This window comes from Anabrus simplex, chromosome 9 (genome assembly GCF_040414725.1).
Source record: "Anabrus simplex isolate iqAnaSimp1 chromosome 9, ASM4041472v1, whole genome shotgun sequence".
In the NCBI taxonomy this organism is placed as follows: domain Eukaryota; kingdom Metazoa; phylum Arthropoda; class Insecta; order Orthoptera; family Tettigoniidae; genus Anabrus; species Anabrus simplex.
The window spans coordinates 125,651,081-125,673,345 of NC_090273.1; the positions used below are offsets into that span (position 1 = coordinate 125,651,081).

General features: G+C 37.4%; 1 protein-coding gene across 1 annotated transcript in view; it reads right to left on the reverse strand.

The window, feature by feature from the left end:
• Positions 1 to 22,265, reverse strand: part of bsf (bicoid stability factor) — a 351,343-nt gene that overhangs the window by 11,759 nt on the left and 317,319 nt on the right. Inside the window, exon 20 of the mRNA XM_067153608.2 lies at positions 6,681 to 6,832. Coding sequence (XP_067009709.2) covers positions 6,681 to 6,832 — 152 coding nt within the window. The remainder of the gene's footprint in view (positions 1 to 6,680; positions 6,833 to 22,265) is intronic.

The window sequence follows — 22,265 nt, forward strand, 5'->3', positions numbered from 1 at the left end:
ACACTTTCAGAAGAAAAATGGGAACTTGGAAGAATACCTGTTTCATGCAATGTGCTGAAAAGTTTGGTAAACATTCTATGGTCAGGAATTCGATTCGATGTGTCGGAAAGCGCAGATGGTGTTCCTCGACAGCAGCATGAGTACTACCACTGCAGAAGCCATAAACCTACACCATATCTGCATAATCTTCATTAGTGTAGATGTGTGGCATTTTAGCCAACGCGTGTACAAACACAGTTATTAAGAGATATGAATTTAATTTTGAATGGTCCGTATTGAACTGTGATTACAATTAAATTAAAAATTAAGAGTAAATTATTTCCATTACTTGATTTTGTATTGAAAAGGTGGAAATATTTCACTCTTAATTTTTAATTTAATTGCTAACAGTGTATGGTTCATGTTTGTGGGTTACTGTAGTCACGTCCTAGTTCGTGAACCATGGGCAACGGCTGAGTGGCCTAGTAAGTGGTCCTGAGAGTCGGGATACCAGTTGCTATGGAATGGGAGTGGGCATCTCGGACATATTCTGAGTCGTGGTCCTCCTTGTGCTCAGGCGGCTAGGACTATACAATTCACCGGTGGTCCATAACCCGTTAGAGGAGAGATCCTCACTTGGACTATGTGCAAGTAGGGTAGCATCCTGCTACATGAATTTACCGAGCTCAGAACACTTTAAGCAAGCCTCGGACCTATGGGAGTAATGGAGTCCCACTCCCATTTGACAGGCGAGGGACTCCTTGGAAACAACTTGGCGAACGAAATGGAATTCGATGGGGAGCTATCAATATTAATGGGGCTTATGGAAGAAAGAAGGTAGAACCAGCTGAGTCAGCAAAGAGGATGCATCTGGATGTGCTAGGAGTAAGTGATATTCGGGTAAGGGGAGATAATGAGGAAGAGATAGGAGATTATAAAGTGTACTTGACGGGTGTTAGAAAGGGAAGGGCAGAGTCTGGGGTAGGGCTCTTTATCAGGAATACCATTGCACGCAACATAGTTTCTGTTAGGCACGTAAATGAGCGAATGATGAGGGTAGATTTGTCAGTGGGAGGAATTAGGGCAAGAATTGTGTCCGTGTATTCACCATGTGAGGGTGCAGATGAGGATGAAGTTGACAAGTTTTATGAAGCACTGAGTGACATCGTGGTCAGGGTCAACAGCAAGGATAGAATAGTGCTAATGGGCGATTTCAATGTGAGAGTTGGGAATAGAACTGAAGGATACGAAAGGGTGATTGGTAAATGTGGGGAAGATATGGAAGCTAATGGGAATGGGAAGCGTTTGCTGGACTTCTGTGCTAGTATGGGTTTAGCTGTTACGAATACATTCTGCAAGCATAAGGCTATTCACCGCTACACATGGGAGGCTAGGGGTACCCGATCCATAATAGACTATATCTTAACCGAATTCGAACTCAGGAAATCTGTTAGGAATGTACGAGTTTTTCGCGGATTTTTCGATGATACAGACCACTATCTGATCTGTAGTGAACTAAGTATCTCTAGGCCTAGGGTAGAGAAAGTGAAATCTGTCTGCAAACAAATAAGGGTAGAAAATCTCCAGGACGAGGAAATTAGACAGAAGTACATGGATATGATTAGTGAGAAGTTTCGAACAGTAGACAGTAAGCAGGTTCAGGATATATAGAAAGTGAATGGGTGGCATACAGTGATGCTGTAGTGGAAACAGCAAGGGAATACCTACGAACAACTGTGTGTAAAGATGGGAAAAGGCGAACATCTTGGTGGAATGATGAAGTGAGAGCAGCCTGTAAACGTAAAAAGACGGCTTATCAGAAATGGCTCCAAACAAGGGCCGAGGCAGACAGGGATTTGTACGTAGATGAAAGAAACAGAGCGAATCAAATAGTTGTTGAATCCAAAAAGAAGTCATGGGAAGATTTTGGTAATAACCTGGAATGGCTAGGTCAAGCAGCAGGAAAACCTTTCTGGACAGTAATAAAGAATCTTAGGAAGGGAGGGAAAAAGGAAACGAACAGTGTTTTGAGTAATTCAGGTGAACTCATAATAGATCCCAGGGAATCACTGGAGAGGAGGAGGGAATATTTTGAACATCTTCTCAATGTAAAAGGAAATCATCATGGTGGTGTTGCAAACAGCCAAGCTCATGGGGAGGAGGAAAATGATGATGGTGAAATTATGCTTGAGGAAGTGGAAAGGATAGTAAATAAACTCCATTGTCATAAGGCAGCAGGAATAGATGAAATTAGACCTGAAATGGTGAAGTATAGTGGGAAGGCAGGGATGAAATGGCTTCATAGAGTAGTAAAATTAGCGTGGAGTGTTGGTAAGGTACCTTCAGATTGGACAAAAGCATTAATTGCACCTATCTATAAGCAAGGGAACAGGAAGGATTGCAACAACTATCGAGGTATCTCATTGATTAGTATACCAGGCAAAGTATTCACTGGCATCTTGGAAGGGAGGGTGCGATCAGTCGTTGAGAGGAAGTTGGATGAAAACCAGTGTGGTTTCAGGCCACAGAGAGGCTGTCAGGATCAGATTTTCAGTATACGCCAGGTAATTGAAAAATGCTACAAGAGGAATAGGCAGTTGTGTTTATGTTTTGTAGATCTAGAGAAAGCATATGACAGGGTACCGAGGGAAAAGCTGTTCGCCATACTGGGGGACTATGGAATTAAAGGTAAATTATTAAAATCAATCAAAGGCATTTATGTTGACAATTGGGCTTCAGTGAGAATTGATGGTAGAATGAGTTCTTGGTTCAGGGTACTTACAGGGGTTAGACAAGGCTGCAATCTTTCACCTTTGCTGTTCGTAGTTTACATAGATCATCTGCTGAAAGGTATAAAATGGCAGGGAGGGATTAAGTTAGGTGGAAATGTAGTAAGCAGTTTGGCCTATGCTGACGACTTGGTCTTAATGGCAGACTGTGCCGAAAGCCTGCAGTCTAGTATCTTGGAACTTGAAAATAGGTGCAATGAGTATGGTATGAAAATTAGCCTCTCGAAGACTAAATTGATGTCAGTAGGTAAGAAATTCAACAGAATTGAATGTCAGATTGGTGATACAAAGCTAGAACAAGTCGATCATTTCATGTATTTAGGTTGTGTGTTCTCCCAGGATGGTAATATAGTAAGTGAGATTGCCGGGCTGAGTGGCTCAGACGGTTGAGGCGCTGGTCTTCTGACCCCAACATGGCAGGTTCGATTCTGGCTCAGTCCGGTGGTATTTGAAGGTGCTCAAATATGTCAGCCTCGTGTCGGTAGATTTACTGGCACGTAAAAGAACTCCTGTGGGATTAAATTCCTGCACCTCGGCGTCTCAGAAAACCGTAAAAGAGTAGTTAGTGGGACGTAAAAACAAATAACATTATTAGTAAGCGAGATTGAATCAAGGTGTAGTAAAGCTAATGCAGTGAGCTCGCAGTTGCGATCAGCAGTATTCTGTAAGCAGGAAGTCAGCTCCCTGACGAAACTATCTTTACATCGGTCTGTTTTCAGACCAACTTTGCTTTACGGAAGCGAAAGCTGGGTGGACTCAGGATATCTTATTCATAAGTTAGAAGTAACAGACATGAAAGTAGCAAGAATGATTGCTGGTACAAACAGGTGGGAACAATGGCAGGATGGTACTCGGAATGAGGAGATAAAAGGCTAATTTAGGAATGAACTCGATGGATGAAGCTGTACGCATAAACCGGCTTCGGTGGTGGGGTCATGTGAGGCGAATGGAGGAGGATAGGTTACCTAGGAGAATAATACTCTGTTATGGAGGGTAAGAGAAGTAGACGTAGACCAAGACGACGATGGTTAGACTCAGTTTCTAACGATTTAAAGCTAAGAGGTATAGAACTAAATGAGGCCACAACACTAGTTGCAAATCGAGGATTGTGGCGACGTTTAGTAAATTCTCAGAGGCTTGCAGACTGAACGCTGAAAGGCATAACAGTCTATAATGCTAATGTATGTATGTATGTATGTATGCTAACACAGTTAACCGATGCTGCTCTCTGATACACTCTCAATCCCTCACATTACTTCACTAACCACACACCATGGACAACTGCGCATTCAACGGGCTAGTTTAGTGGCAGAAAGACATCCCGAGCAAAGAAGGTGAAAACAAAGAGAACGTTGGGCTAGAATAAAATGTCAAAGGTGTTGGGTGGGTAAGACACATACATGTGTGCCACTAGCCCAAAAACAAATGTACATTAAATGTGTTTGCATTAAAAGTTTGCGTACCAATGTGATTTTTCTTACAAAATTGTACAAAATTATTTTGATATCCTCCTAGTCAATACCATAATATTTTACATCCAATTAAGATGAAACTTTGCACATGAGATTCATAGTCTGTAATATCAATGTGATGCTAAATTTCAAACAAATAACATTCCTCCGTTTGCAGCTTACTTTTCTGAAACAGTAGTTAAGATGTTTGCTTACATTTATAGAAAAGAAGTGCTGTGGTGGTAGAAACTTTTACTGAATGGTGTTCGTTATGCACTTTTAACCACTTCTGTCAAGAACTACACCTTTCCATTTCAAAAGATAAATAGAACTTTAGAATATGTTTCATTTACCATATAGTAAATGTATAGTAATAGTTTGTTAGCATGTATTTTGAAATGTGAAATGTGTGCTTGTGATGTACCTCCTAATATTAAAACATGGGAATATTTTCACTTCTAGAGTACAGAAAATTCTGTAAAATATGAGTAAGAACAGTAGGAGGAGTGATCTAATTAGGACGAACTAAATAACAGAAAAATGTTGCTGTCACTGACGAGTTCCATCATATAGGATGTCTTATGTTAACAAAAGGGACATCCGAGCGAACAAGAACCATTACCACAATCAATAATTATGGGTGACTTGTCCAACAGGTGTTGCAGTCTCCAAAGCATAGTTTATGATGAACATCACTGTTCGGCGGATGTTTGAAGAGCTGGGTTGAATTGCATACCGCATTGAAGATGCTCAGCGTCAAACAAAAAGGGATGAGGGATGAGGGATGAGCGAGTCTAATTACAGGATTTCTGTGAAGTGTTATCTATGACGTATAAGATTTCTTCTGCAACATTTGGTTATCAGATGAAAGACACACTCACCTTCATGTCCACATCAACCGACATACAACTCTTTCTTTTTAGGGTTTGGATGGTCTGATGCTGTTATACGGAAACCACTACACAGTGTGTGGGTTACGACTGGTGTACTGTGTCTGGTCATGGAATATCGGGCCCTTATTTTGTCAAAGCTGCTGCACAGAATCCAAAAACAGTGGATCAGGTGATCTACAAGGACCTCATTATTATCCCATTTGTGTGGGGTTGGCACAATTTTTGTTGCGCTGGAAACTTTCCTCTCCATAGACAACAGCTGCAGCCAAGATGGTGCTACATCCCACACCGCGACAGAGTCACTTACCCTTCTGCAATGACACTTTCGCCTAATTTTTCATGGAACTCCATACCCTTCCTACGGCCCACACCTCATGGTCCCAGATATCTACATATGGGGCTTGTTGAAAGAATCAGTTTTCAAGACAGACGACCCAAATACAAATATTCCTGAATTAAGCTAGAAGGTGCCATTTTTTTTGTGTCCTTACAGCAACCTTTGTTCATCAATATGTTCAATAATATTCAGAAAAAAAATTGAACACACACTGTACCAACGTGATTAAATAACATTTAAGTGTAGTTTGTTTTCCAGCATACAGTAGTTCCAATGAATGAAGGCACACAAGTGCATAAGTCTGTGAAAAAAAGAACCTTAGTTCAACAGTTGCAAAACGGTGAAGGTACTGAATGGACGGTCACAGTAGAAGCTGTACTCAGAGATCTATTTCCTGTAGGCAGAAAATACGGGCCAGGCTGAGGGGCTCAGACGGTTGAGGCGCTGACCTTCTGACTGCAACTTGGCAGGTTCGATCCTGGTGGTATTTGAAGGTGCTCAAATACGTCAGCCTCATGTTGGTAGATTTACTGGCACATAAAAGAACTCCTACGGGATTAAATTCCGACATCTCGGCGTCTCCGAAAATCGTAAAAGTAGTTAGTGGGACGTAAAGCCAATAACATTATTATTCATTATTATACAGAACCTGTCAGCGTTTGGTAGAGGATTGTGTGAGTATCCTAGGAGAAAGTGATATTTGTCCAACAATTGTGAGAATGGCACCATGAATTTGTGGAAGTTGAACGGCTGTGACGGATGAGAGGATTGACTCTCCACCAAGAACAGTCACATTCGTTCCTGCTATTGATGAAGATCAGTGGGGCAGATAACTTCCCAGGGACGATGAAGTGGAAAAAATTGTTCAATGAGAAAAACATCACTTTCCATCATGGGGGAATAGAGAAACTCATTTTACATCAAGATAAGAATTTCAATAACCTTGATGATTATGTAAAAATAAGAGCAGTACTAAAATAAAACACTGCTCTTTATGAACCAACGTATCTTTGTCCATCTACAAAGAATTAAAGAAACTTACTTTTAGATTTACCCTTGTAAAAATAACACTTTCTCAAAATTTCCTGGCCTTATTCACTGTTGTTTTTATGATAGATAAGACATTAAATTTTTTAATAAAATAAATACTTTACTGCTGCCAATCCTATATGAAGGGATGTAATTCACTATTGCGCCTGTTCTCTATAAACAAATACATTTTATCTATTACCTTTTCTGGAATCTTGTACGGAAATGTTTTCCCTTGCAATGTCACAGCACTTTGGAGCCTCTGTAATGCTGTCCTGTTGAAGTTCTCAAGACATACATCCTTGACAGCAGTCTCTAATATTTTCAGTCCCTCCTCTGGCTGGCCCGAATTCACTACAAAACAAATCAATTAAACCAAAATTATCTTCAGACAAATGCAGGATACAGGCAGTTAATCAAGCTAGATACGAATAACATAGATTCCTATGCTGTTACTATCTACTACATGTTGGTCTCTTGAATCCTTACCAAGGTAACAAGCCTTTATTCTGTATATTTTCCAAATCTAACTTGACAACAGAGTGCAGATTGTTTTCATTATAAAAGAGAATCTTCAATAGCAAGTTTAGGTACAGTTTGATCTCTTACAACTACTATAGCATCATTCATAAGATTGGAGCAAGAAAACTGTTATGCAAATGGGAATTTGAATAGACATCAAACAAGGTGTTGCTAATGACTGATTCCGGAGAATAGTCCACCCAAGTAGGAAAAAAGTAAAGTTTAAAATAGAACTGAACAATTTGTTTTTATGATAGATAAAACATGAAATTTTATTAATAACCTAATTAAACACTTAACTGTGAAGAGAAAAAGCATTAGAATTAACATTTACCATAATTGTTTTCATACCTTTTCATCATAATAAAAAGTAACTCTTAAAACCACTGAGAAATTTCAAATGAATTTAGACTCTACACGAAAGTTCAATTAACCACACAATTAAAAACAGCAATACATCAATAAATGAATACATATCATAAAATTAACCCTTCGACTTTTTTTAAAAAAATGTGCACTTATATACTAATTATTTTATAGTTATTTTTAAGAAAATGCTAATGAATAGATATATACAGGGATGTTCCACACATAAAAAACTTTTTATGATTTCAACCATACATGTGTTTCTGTATGAAACACTAGAAAAAAGGTATCCACATGCAAAGCAACCTTGTATTTGAGAAACTCAAACGAATTTTCGTTGCATAGTCCCCGTGCTGCACACACTCTGCATCGCTTGAATGACATGGATTTCTTCTCAAATGGATCCATTTTTGTTGGGTAGTGGCCAATATATCGACCCTAAAGTCTAGTAGGAATATTACCACTGTGAGGTGGGTCTCTGCTGGGGTACTGAGGCAGCTGGAAGCTTTCTAGGAGTTGCTCAGCAGCTCTGATGTGGAGTGAAGTGAAATGCATCTTCTTTTCTGGGTTGAGAACTTGCCAAATAAGATAATAATTTAGCAAGGCCATATCTAGCATGTAAAATTAAATTTTTTTTTTAGCCCTTGACATATTTCCTCATAAGTGGAAAGGATGCCAGATGGTGATCATGAGAATCGACACCACCCATTCCCTCATTGTAATGTACCACCAGATTTGGCTTCAGTTTTTCTTTTCCTCTTTTTGTTTTGACAATAACACAATCCAGTCTGTCATATTGGGTTGACAACATGTGCACAGGCTTTTTAACAACCTACTTTACAGTAGGACTTTATTTGCTGAAGCAAATGTAAGTTATCTTTTTTTCAGTTTTTTTTTTTTAAACGATAAGAGGCATATTGTCCGCGTTAATTTTGGCGTATAATAAGCATTTAGTTACATGCCTGCAACAAGCAGCATAATTTATTTCATTGTGTGAGAATGGCTAAGTTTTATTGCTAGCAAGCTGTGTTAACATTCAACAAGTGATTTGACAAGTTCTCAGCGGGGGTAAAGTATTGATTATTCTGCCGTCCCTTACATCGATAACATGTGGCAGTCACGTGACTGGACTGGACTCTTCAAGGTTAAGGACCACCTCGTGTGTCCGACTGCTAGCCGCCAAGTGATTCCAGAATTCTCTCGACCTATGAATGTGTACAGTATGAATAGTCATTTAATGCAAGGGACACACCCCTGAACTGAAGGCTATAAAAACCTCAGCAATTACCATATTTACGCGAATAATCCCCGGATATTTTTAAAAAATTTTGAGGCACGAAATTGGGGTGCAGGTTTTATTTGCGTCAAGGTTGCCAACACACTCCTGGCTCACCTAGTTTTCGATGCTGAGTGTACAGTTTTGTGCAACCGTAGATGGAAGAAAACTGTCCCCATATGTCATATTTAAACAGAAAACAACTCAGACTTTTAATTCTAAACTGACTTTACATTTTTAAATAGTACCATATTTTACAGAGCAATTTAAATTCAAAATTTCTCCATGTCACGATAGATTGCATCTTCCGGAACGTGCTGGGGTAGCTTTCCACAATTTCACTCACTTCGGTGTGTCTATAGTGTGTTTCATAGTTGAAAATAGAGTGAAATCGTCTTTCGTATTCAGCGTTTTAAGGAACACCACAATATCGTGTAGCAGGCACTACGCGGAAAATCAGAATCCGCAAAAAGTGGCAAGCGTCGGCATTTCTGAATTACAAGATGGCTGTTAATTCGAAATCACTCAACTGGAAGTCCGAATTCTGTATTCCAAAGACTTCAAATTAACAAGGTTTTACTGTATCGCAAAACTAACATCAGATTTCGCCGGCGTGTCTATTTCAAGTGTTTACATTGCACGAAAAGAATTACCCACCACTGGTCATGTTTCTGTCCAGTAAAAAGAGACCGCGTGTGAGAAGTGTTTTAGGCCCATATTCACCAACGTCAGTAACTTTTGCTGTTATCTTAGATTTCCAAAACTCGGATATGTCATTATCTCGGATAACGCTCACTTCCGCATTCACCACAGAATTTATTATCTCGGTTTACTAAAACTAAGTTTTCGTTTCAATCTCAGTTTGAACCACAAATTTTTTACACTGACGTACGGAAAACATACGACTATGTGCTGCCGCCACTATCGAATTGTAAACAAGTTTTCGATTCCAATCGGGGTTTGCAAATAATTTGCATAAATTATGTCCGCTATTGAGCAGAAACGAAGAAAGAAGCCTAATATGACTTTCCAAGAGAGTGAATTGTTATTGAACTTGGTGGCAGAAAGCATTAACAAAGGGAATAAGAAAACCAATTATAGCCTACACATTGTACGTCACTCAAAAAATAAGGCAGTATTCCTTAATTCTTCATTAAAAGTCACCCAGTCGTGTACCGTACAAGATATTATCATCGAGAATTCATTTTAGGCCTACCTATGTGTTGGGAATTCCAGGTTATGTTCGGAAGCTTTAGATAACCTAAAATGTGTCTGAAAATCAGAGTCATTGTAGTCCTGGAAATATGTTGCATGTTCTTTTATCCATCTAGGATGTTTATTGATTGCATAATCTTGATCACATTACTCATCGCTGTGATTTTATCTTTCATTCAGAGGTGGAATGTGATGAACGTGTAAGTAATTTAGGAGAGGATTCTAGTGATGCAAGAGACAACGAATCGTCCCATCTACAGGGAATCGAGCCTATTGCAAGTTCAGATTAATGAAATACCTGTCATGTAAGTAGGCCTACTTGCTCATTTTCATGGAAAATATATTTCATAGCAGTGATATTTGCATAAAGACCACGTGGACGTTGCGGAGTGATACGAGATATTTGTTTATGCCTAAGTTACTCTTTCGATGGAAGGAATTTTAGTTCATTTCATTTTTTTTCAAAATGAGCCTTCGTAAAATGAGGGTGCGGGCATTATTCGACGGCGGGGATTATTCAGGTAAATATGGTATTAAATCACTCACTTACTTACTTATCTACTTGAATGATCTTATCGTACTTCTGCTATCATCGTGTCAGCGTGAGCTCAACGTTACATTTTGTCTTCGACAAATTAGTGAAGTTTGGACTGGCTCGAGCATATTCTAAAATCTTCTTGTGTCAGTTGCAGCTATTTTCAACTTGAACGCGAAGAGGACCACAGCCCACGGGATATCGTCGTCTACTTAGAGATGTGTTTTCTACCATCAAAAGGAGCAATGAATTCAGTGTGGGACCTGGATTTTTCTGTCACCATTAATTGCTAATCATGTAGGCAATTCTAGCATCAAGAGGGAGAGCGAGAAGGATGAGCTTCAGCATGGGAGAGTGAACGCGTCTCCTAAGGATCGAGTTCCATCATAAAATTTGAGTACAATTTTATGTAATCTATCTGTTTATCTATGTAGAAACTAAATGATCTTCTTCTTTTAGCAAGTATTTCTATTAGATTTGCATTATTTAGCCATATTTTACATCTTCCATTTCATTGGGATCATGGTAGACTTGTTACATGTGTGATTGTGAGTTGGGATTCTATTAGAGTAGCTAATTGTAGCTTGTTATCCGAGTATTTTTCCCTTCTTATGCCATTATCTAAAATGTGATTAAATAATATTTGACCTCTCAGATGAAAATGGATTTAATTAATGATTTTGACTTCATGAAACATTGTGGGAGATGATTTGGGTAATGTCTCACTTTATCAAATTGTGGTTGAGTTTCATCTGATGCATTATTCGATGATTATTTGGGATTGTGTCATCTGATCTCAGATTAATCCAGATTTTGATGGTAGATCTAATAATCACTGATAATAACAATAAATTATGAGATTGGGTTATATGTGAATTTAAAGGTCATAAGCAATAAATAAGAGCAGATAGTTCTTGTGGATTATTTATGGAGTGCTCTAATTTTGATGTATTTGCCTAGAACAATGGTAGTCCTGCGGGATATTTAACGGAATTTGGGAAGCGTGTGTCATGGGAACACAGCCCTCTGAGATAATTATGGAGCAAGTTTTGAGTCACATTTCAAGTATTTGAGAATAATAATAAATTTATCAGTGTCCATCGACTACGTGTCTGGTGACTTTCAACTGTAACCCTTGTGATGTTCGTGATGATTATTTTCTACCAGATCTTCTGATCAAAATATTAAATTTTACTAGATCGTCGTTGCGATGCAAGAATTACAATATTCTTTAAAGTGATTACTCAAATTCAATTACTGGCCTCATACTGTGGCAAGTACGCTTAATTAATATAGGCTCATCTATTCGATCCAACCGACTCTACTTATGATAAATATCCTAAAATAATAATAATAATAATAATAATAATAATAATAATAATAATAATAATAATAATAATGAACCTAGGATTCGTGTGTAAATAGTGTACATAAATTAGGTAGGGGTGTGGGTGGGTGGTATGAGTGCAGTAGTTAGTAATCTTTTGATGTGATATTTTGTGATTCATGTGTTTTAATCTGACCACGTGTTCACCACGGTGACCCAGATTATTTCGGCGTTGCTTTTGTTGGTCAATTTCTTTGATGTGCATAGTGAATTTTTGATAAATGTAATGATAGGTTTAATTTTTCAATAACTTAAATCTAAAAGCAAATAAGATCATATAGTTTCACGGCAAAAGCAACGATTGTTAAATTTGAGGAAGGATTGTAAATTTTGAAATAACTATAACGTAAAAGCGAATGATGCCACGAATGATTTTTTTTAAACAATTCAATCATTTAATAATTTCCAAGCCAGTAAATAAAAACCAAACCCCATGGCACAACAGCTCTGAAGGACCATGGCCTACCAAGCGAGCGATGCTCAACCCGAAGGTCTGCAGATTACGAGGTGTTGTGTGGTTAGCACGACGGATCCTCTCGGCCGTTATTCTTGGCTTCCTAGACAGGGGCTGCCATCTCACTGTCAGATAACTCCTTAATTGTAATCAAGTAGGCTGAGTGGACCTCTAACCAGCCCTCAGGTGCAGGTAAAAATACCTAACCTGGCCGGGAATTGAACCCGGGGCCTCTGCGTAAGAGACAGTCACGCTACCCCTACACCGCGGGGCTGGCACTCAAGCCAGTAAATATTGTTTTGAAATTTAACACTAATGCTAAAGCCATATGATAACATAACCAACACAAATTGAGCAAAATAATTATTTTTGAGAGCTTAAATCATTCAATTAATTAATTTAATACTATCAGAGTAGTATCAGATTTTCACCGATTAAGAAAGTAAAGATAATGTGAAGTGCATTAACCCTTTGGATGCCGACCCATAATAGGTCATCATATGCATAGAATGCTGAGCATGTTTCAATGGATTTTGCATCACTGTATACATTTTTTTTATTTACGTCCCATTTTAAAAGATATGGAGGTAAAATTTGGTATGTGAGTTTGATATACTCCAAGGAACATAAACATGTGACTTGCATTTCAATAAACAAAATTTTGTGGAATAATGTACACAAAAATATTACTATTTTTTATTAAAAAAAGGGAAAAACAATTTAAAATTAATTTGCACATTTTACACTAAATCCAAAGTGACTAAGTGATGATATTTAATCTTAACTCTTATCTGGGATCATATATACCAATTTATATTGTTAAAGTAGGCCTACTTTCCAATTTATAAACTAATTTCCAAAAACATTGAACATGTGGAGAGAAAGACACCAACAGTGTAACCTGTCAATGATTGGATATTTTATGTATTTTGGGAGAGTAATAGTAATCATTTGAGAGAACTGTGTCTAGTAGCAGTATTTGTTACTACAGAATAGTTCAGAAGATCAGAACAACATACAACTAATAGTGTCAGGAATGAAAGTGTAAAGAACAGATTGAAATATTCTTTTTTTTTTTTTTTTTTGTTAGGGGCTTTACGTCGCACCGACACAGATAGGTCTTATGGGTCTATGGGTGAAACATCAGGTTGAGGTAGGCCTACAGGTTTTGGCCCTGGGATTTGATAAAAATGGTGGGATGGACAACATTACTTTCCGGGAATATGCATTCAGTCCAAGAATAATCTAATTCACTGTCATTTTCTTTAGCACTGTCACTGTCGTTTTCATCAGCACTGTCACTATAACTCTTTGACATTGCATGAAATGTTGTAAGCCCATTAGCCAATGACACAGCTCCATCATTCTCTGGTGCGCTATCTGAAGACCCCAAAAACATCATAATCATCACTTTCGCTAAAATTAGAGTCGCTTACATTTCCAAAGGAACCCAGAAGTTCCTCAATTTCTTCTCCCGAATTCGACCTATGTGACGACATGCCTTGTGATAAATGTATTACAGTTGAACCTGACTTATACGTATATCAAGGGGAAGAGAAAAAACTACTTGTAACTCAGAATTACTTAGAAATCAGAGTTACACAATACATCACATATTTACTGAAACACCAATGGAATAGAATTACATGTGTAAATCCTTGCAAATAATAAATACATTAAGTCAGAAAGTATTATTTTGAACTTGGCCCAGCCTTAAAGAAATCAGATAGTTTGGTTTGTTTCACTTTTCTTGCATTAAGAGTATAAACGTATAAACCTCCTTTAACAAACTTAGTAATGAGTTCGAAGCATTTTCACTACAACTTTTCGCACTGATGTAATGCCTACACACTTCGATTGCACTTAACACTTCGGTCAGTTCAGGTGTCAAGATTCAAGTCGTTATCTCCATCTCCAATGTCACTATCGCCTGTAGCTTGTCAATCACCGCCGCGTTGTTAGCATACATCAGCAATAATATCTTCAACCGGTAGTTCTCCACATACAACCAGATTGTCATCGAAATGCACAAAAGTATCGAATTCTACACCCTACGGAAGCGTTAGCTCATTGCCAGACAAAACTTCGTCCCCATAATCATCATTAAAGGCACCCTCTTCTGGTAAGACACCAGCTTTGCGAAAAGAGCTGCTGATTGTGGAGGATGACACTTGCTTCCAGGCAGCCGAAATAAAGTCCATGGCTTGTAGCAAATTAATGGAGAGAGGTTCATTTCTTGCATCACTCAGTGTTATTAAATGTTGAACCAGCTTTTTTATATAATGCACTTTGAAATTTGCAATGATGCCCAAATCAAGCGGTTGTAGAACACCGGTACAGTTAGGAGGGAAACATTCCATTCAGACATTCTCCAGAACGATTTAAGGTGGATGTGCTGCACAATGATCCATAAGATCTTCTGTTTCTTTTTCATTTTAATGTCCAGCTTTTTCAACCACTGTTCCATTGGATTCATATTCCTTAGGTTTTGTTTTCGCACCCTTAAAACACCTCGGATTCTTCGATTTTTCTATCACAAGTGGAGGAAGTTTGTCAGATCCATCTGCATTGGTGGCGAGAAGTACTGTTACACGGATTTTGCTTTTCTTCCCTCCATGGCATTAGTCACCTTTTTCAGCTAATGTTTTATTAGGAAGGAGATTGTAGAAGAGGCCGGTCTCATCACAGTTGTAGATGTTTGGAGGCTGATGATAGCTTACTATACCCGGCAGAACCTCTTCTTTCTAGTGATGAACCGTGACGTCGTCTGCAGATTTTGAGTCACCGCAAATTGTTCTTCATGTGATTCCATTAAGATCTTTAAATCCTTGCAACCATCTTGATGAAGCCTTGAAAGCAGCAGTGATATTCATAATTTTAGCTAAATTTATAGCCTTTGCCTTCAGCATGTCTCCACTAACTGGTAGAGCTGCACCCCGTTTTGCTGGAACCATGTGAAAAGTGCTTTCTCCAAATCCTTCTTTGCTGACGGCTGCAATATGCTGATTTTGAACCCAGTTTTAAGAACTCATCCAAAATAGAGTTTCTTTTACTGATGACTGTAGATAGCGTGCTATAAGCAATCCCTAAGTCTGAAGAGATTTCAGTTTTTGTTTTGTGTGGATTAGCGTCCACTTCTCGTATAACTTTTCATTTTTCTGTTCTCCGTGGCTAATCAAAAGCAACTGAATGACAAAACTACTGTTCAACAGTAAACACCAGATACCGGCATCGTGGACATGTTACCTCTCCGAAGTTCCCACGAAAAAAATTCTCATATTTAAAAAGAAATTACTGTATTTTCTTTTGTTTTCGCACCGAAACCGCCCACTTTGCTTATAATGTATCTTAACAAAAACGACGAAGGTAGAGGAGGAGCGAAGGAGAATCGCCTTTGTTATTCCGCCAGTAAGTAAGGGTCAACAACGTCACTCGGCAAAACTCTGTGTTCTGTTCCAGCACCGAAACCCGATCGCTCTACTTCCACCTACGCCGACAAACAGGAAACTTCGTAAATACAGTAGTTTCTTTTTAAAAAAAGCACATTCTCATTACAGTTACGCAGAACTCGGTTACATTTCACTGGCACTTAATACGTATAACAGCGAATTACGTATAAATGGATTACGTATAAATAAGGTTTAAATAGCACGCTTTTAAATTATATTTTGCCGGGACCTAAAGGAAATTATGTACAAATACGAATTACGTACAACAGAGTTACGTATAAAGCAGGTTCAACTGTATTTACAACTTTACTACGACCTAAATAAATTGCTAAATATAACTACAGTAGAAATAATAATAAACTTAATATATTACGATAAATAACTCTAATGCGTTAATTAGAACATAAAATCATTGAAAACAAATCACAACCCGCGGACATAAACAAACAAGGAAGCTGCCATATTGGATCATAGACGTCAAGCGTTCACAGATTATACACTCACAATCGAAGAGTAAACTAGCAAAAATGAAGCTACGTCAGAGCCATCTAATGAAATAAGAAGGAAATACAAACATTCTACCTTCTTTCTACTTGATTTGTGTCGCAATCTAGCGCCTTACTGCATAACCACACGACTTATAAGAGGGTGCCAATCGAATCGGCATCCTGGCATTTTTCGTACAGAATGTAAGTGCCGATGCAAAGAGTTAATAATGTAAAGTTACAATAGAAAAGGGAAACTATGTTTATCAGCCACGTAATTTAGTGGAAAAGTTTAAATTTAAATTTTGTTAAGGATGAATTAAGTAAGGTTCTGCTTTCAAATGTTGTGTAAAGTCAAGATTGAGTTCATCCTCCTTTATTTTCAATTTTTAAGCCAATGGAGGGCTAATTTAGGTTTTTATTTTATTTCTACAGAACAAACCCTTGTCAATGTGAGTGAAGATCTCAATAATTTAAATTTTGTAATTCAATCCAAGTCATTAACTCCATGAGATTTGTGTTTTGAAAACAGCAAGAATATTTTGTTTGTGATTAATTTAATGCCCAATAAATGTCAAGTCTGTGGTTTTAAATTTGTTTTTTTCCTTGTCGTCAGTCCTCGTTCCTTTAAATGTCTCTAAAATAAAGACAGCCCATTAACGAACGATCCACCTCAGGATCTCTCGTGCACAAGCTGAGCTTGCCCGGGAAATGAGGGGCAATATGTTTTCTGTTCACTCTAGCTGTGCCAAAAGCATGAGTGTTGTTTTGTACAAAGCTGGTGATCTGTAACAATTATCCATATACAATGTTCTCCACCCACTCAGAAGGTCCTTACACATATTTACCTAGGAGACTAATGGACTACAGTGGAACCTTGATTCTCCATTTTCAGAGGGTCCATGAAAAAAGAAAAAAAAAAAGAAAAGAACAACACGGGAAAACAAAAATTCTGAGAACGAATTAAAACCATAAAAAATTTGGCTAAATGCCAAAGAATGAAATGTGTACAGTGGAACCTCGATTATCAGTTCCCAGAAACTACACTTTCCCAGGTTATTAGTTCAAATTACGTGGTTTTGCGAGCATCCTAATTACCATATTTACGCGAGTAATCCCCGCATATTTTTTTAAAAAATTTGAGGCACGAAATTGGGCTGCAGGTTTTATTTGCGTCAAGGTTGCCAACATGCTCCTGGCTCACCTAGTTTTCGATGCTGAGTGTACAGTTATGCTTTGTGCAACCGTAGATGGAAGAAAACTGTCTCCATATGTCATATGTAAATGGAAAACAATTCAGACTTTTAATTCTAAACTGTTTACATTTTTTTAAATAGTACCGTATTTTACAGAGTAATTTAAATTCAAAATTTTCCGCGTCACGATAGAAAGCATCTTCCGGAATTTGCAGGGGTAGCTTTCCGCACTTTCACTCACTTCGGTGTTTCTATAGTATGTTTCATAGTTGAAAATAGAGTGAAATCTTAATTCTTTTGTATTCAGCGTTTTAAGGAACGCCAAAATATCACGTAGCAGACACAACGCGGAAGAGCAGAATCCGCGAAAACTGGCATTTCTGAATTACAAGATGGTTGTTAATTCGAAATCACGTAATTGGAAGTCCGATTTCTGGATTACAAAGACTTCGAATTAACAAGGTTTTACTGTATCGCAAAACTAACACCAGATTTTGCCGGTGTGTCTATTTCAAGTGTTTACATTGCACGAAAAGAATTATCCACCACCGGTCGTGTTACTGTCCAATAAAAAGAGACCACGTGTGAGAAGTGTTTTAGGCCCATATTTACCAACGTCAGTTACTTTTGGTGTTATCTTAGATTTTCAAAACTTGGATAATGTCATTATCTTGGATAACACTCACTTCCGTATTCACCACAGAATTTATTATCTCGGTTTACCAAAACTAAGTTTTCGTTTCAATCTGAGTTTGAACCGCAAATTTTTCATACTAATGCATGCCCGCACGGAAAACAAATGACTACGTGCTGCCGCCGCTATCGAAGTGTAAACCAAGTTTATGATTCCATTCGGGGTTTGCAAATGATTCGCATAAATTATATCGGCTATTGTGCAGAAACGAAGAAAGAAGCCTAACATGACTTTCCGAGAGCGTGATTGTTATTAAATCTGGTGGCAGAAAGCATTAACAAAGATAATAAGAAATAAATTATGGCCTACCCATTGTATATTTCACTCAAATTATAAGGCAGTATTTCTTCGTTCTTTATTTAAAAGTCACCCAGTCGCGTACCGTACAAGATATAATCGAGGCTTCATTTTAAGCTTATCTGTGTTGGGAATTCCAGCTTATGTTCGATCATACTGACAGTAATATATAAGTAATAATAATAACAACGTAAACGTTTCCACCTTTTCAATACTACATTATATTAACAAAATTACAAATTACACGGTACTAGTTTCAACCCATCTAGGGGTCATCATCAGCCGTATTGGAGCAAAGATCATTTGTGGCGAAATCCTAAGAAAATGAAATGAGATGTTATGGTAATAGTTAATAATACAAGGAATATACATACTAAGAGGTTTTTAACAAAGAATAAAGTATAAATGGGGTGTTGTAAAAATTATAATCATGGAAATCAGTAAGTTCTTGTATTGAAATGAAATATGGCTTAGGAAGAGGGCTTAAGGTGGGGCTGAAGGGTGCAGGAGAAAGTGTAACTGTCTTGGAAAAGTACCTTTGATTAAATTTAGGATTGAGTTTAGGTTGGCTGCATTATTGTTTCTGAGGAAAGTGATAAATAGATCGAAGAGTATGTTGGGTTTCTCTGAGATTTCATTGAGATTGTGACTGGCATTAAAGTATTGGTCTAGGTGTATGTAGTAATTTTCCATTATGTTGAGTAAAGGGCCCTTGTTTGCTAATACGAGGATGTCCATGTCTTGTTCAATATTGGTGAAATTATGGTTATAATCTTGCATGTGTTGGCCGATGGCTGAAAACCTGTTGTATTTTATTGCGTTAGTGTGCTCGTGGTATCTGATAATGAAGTTTCTCCCGGTTTGCCCGATGTAGGTTTTTTTACAGGTGGTACATTTGATCCTATAAACTCCTGATTTTAAAAAACTGCTGGTCTTGTTGATGTGTGAAGTATTGTATAAAACGTTCATGTTCTTATTGTTGGTTTTGAAGGCTATTTTAACGCCTTGTTTTTTAAAGATGTTGGTTAACTTGTAGATATCATTGTTGAACGTGAAGGTGGAAAATGTTAGAGGTTTGGTTATTTCTTTTTTGAGGGTAGTTTTTGGGCGATGTTTGTGTTTATTGATTATCCTTTCTATAAAATGATTGCTGAAGCCGTTGAATTTTGCGATTCCGCGGATTGTGTTGAGTTCGTTTTTTAGATCTTTATTGGACATAGGTATGCTGAAGGCTCGATGAACTAGGCTGTTGTATGTGGCTCGTTTGTGGGACTGGGGGTGCACTGAATCTTGGCGAATGGTGGAGGCTGTTTGAGTGGGTTTTCTGAAAATTTTATAACTGAAAGAATCTGAGTTTCTAGTGATGGTTAAATCTAGAAAGTTGATTTTTTGATTTGATTCGGATTCTAGTGTGAATTTGATATGAGGATCAATATTGTTGAGTCTTAAGAGGGTGGTGGGTGCGTTAATTGATTTCTCATTCATGATTACAAAGACATCGTCGACATATCTGGCCCAAAAGAGAATGTTTTCGAATTCGTTGTCAATTTTGGTGTATTCGAGGAAGTCCAGGTATATTTCTGCTAAGATACCTGAGGCCGGTGACCCCATTGCCAAACCATTTTGTTGATATATGACATTGTCAAAAGTGAAGAAGTTATTGTCGATGATAAGTTTTAATATTGTGATAAAGTCTTGTATCTCTAGTTTGCTTAAGTGGCTGTTTTTGTTTAAATTGTTTATAATTATCGGAATTAATTTTGATACTTGTATGCTTGGGTACATGTTTACAATATCGAAAGAGTGGATGGAGTGATCCGGTTGCAAATTGAACTTGTTTAGTTTTTCTACTAGCTCAGATGTGTTTTTAATAGATTGAACTTTATTCTTTGTTAAAAACCTCTTAGTATGTATATTCCTTGTATTATTAACTATTACCATAACATCTCATTTCACTTGTTATTCTTTAAAATAACATTTTCTTAGGATTTCGCCACAAATGATCTTTGCTCCAATACGGCTGATGATGACCCCTAGATGGGTTGAAACTAGTACCGTGTAATTTGTAATTTTGTTAATATATTGTAGTATTGAAAAGGTGGAAACGTTTACGTTGTTATTATTATTACTTATATATTATTCTCAGTTCAATACGGACCAAAAACATGAAATTCATAACCATCAATGATGTAGCTTACCAGGCAAAACAGAAAGCCTTTCAATATCTAGGCCTAAAATTAAAGATAGCCAAATTACGCAAAGACATCGATTTCCTAAAGCAATGTATATCACTTAACTTGACACCTAATTTTCTAAGAAGCAATAAAAAGAAACATCGGACTTCACCTCAAACCATCAAAACTCAAAACAAAACAAACAAAATATGGTTAAGAGACGAAATTAAATTCTTGTACGGGAAGAAATATTTTTTGAATCAGAAATTATACGACACTCACCTCGCAGCGACTAAACTACTTTCAAACGCACAATGGACACTATTCTATCAAGAAGTAGAGAACAAATTATTCTACGAACTAGCCAAAAAACAGTCAAATTTGGAGAATAAACTCAACAGGCTAAAAAACTGCCAACTACATAACCAACAAACTAGAAACTCCAATAGTAACACGTTCGATCGTACGCAGTTTCATCCAGCTGTTGTAAATCTATCTAACACGCCCTTAAGTGAAAGTGAACACTTAACTTTATCCAAAGGACCGAAACACAACTGGCCAAACTTGAACAGCCTCAACATAGCCGCTACTATGATCACAGAATCAGAGCTAGCCATCAGCAAAATGCCGGAAGACACGCAAAATGAGGTTAGAACCGATGTTAAAAGGAAACTGACTGATATCCTCCCCAATTTAACCAACCCCGCAAATAACCTCAATAATAAAGAAAAAATTGCTGAACAAAAGCGCATATACGCCCTCAAGAAGAAAATTAAAGACAACGAACTCATCGTAACCAAAGCTGACAAAGGCAATGCAACAGTTATCATGGATAAAAAAGTATATATTGAAAAAACAAAAAACTTTTTCACAGACAGCTCATTTTCCATAATCAAAAAAGACCCCACCCAAAAAATTCAAAAACTACTTAAACAAACTCTTAAAAACACTTCATTTTTATTTACCGAACAGGAAAAATCCAAACTCATACATATGAACCCAGGACTCCCCACTGCTAAAGCTCTTCCCAAAATTCACAAAACCGGAATTCCCATCCGGCCAATTATCAATTATAGACCGAGCCCCTTATACAAAATATCACAATTCATCCAATGTTTCTTAAGAAAAAATTATCAATTCTTATCCAAAAAGTCTATTAAAAACACATCTGAGCTAGTAGAAAAACTAAACAAGTTCAATTTGCAACCGGATCACTCCATCCACTCTTTCGATATTGTAAACATGTACCCAAGCATACAAGTATCAAAATTAATTCCGATAATTATAAACAATTTAAACAAAAACAGCCACTTAAGCAAACTAGAGATACAAGACTTTATCACAATATTAAAACTTATCATCGACAATAACTTCTTCACTTTTGACAATGTCATATATCAACAAAATGGTTTGGCAATGGGGTCACCGGCCTCAGGTATCTTAGCAGAAATATACCTGGACTTCCTCGAATACACCAAAATTGACAACGAATTCGAAAACATTCTCTTTTGGGCCAGATATGTCGACGATGTCTTTGTAATCATGAATGAGAAATCAATTAACACACCCACCACCCTCTTAAGACTCAACAATATTGATCCTCATATCAAATTCACACTAGAATCCGAATCAAATCAAAAAATCAACTTTCTAGATTTAACCATCACTAGAAACTCAGATTCTTTCAGTTATAAAATTTTCAGAAAACCCACTCAAACAGCCTCCACCATTCGCCAC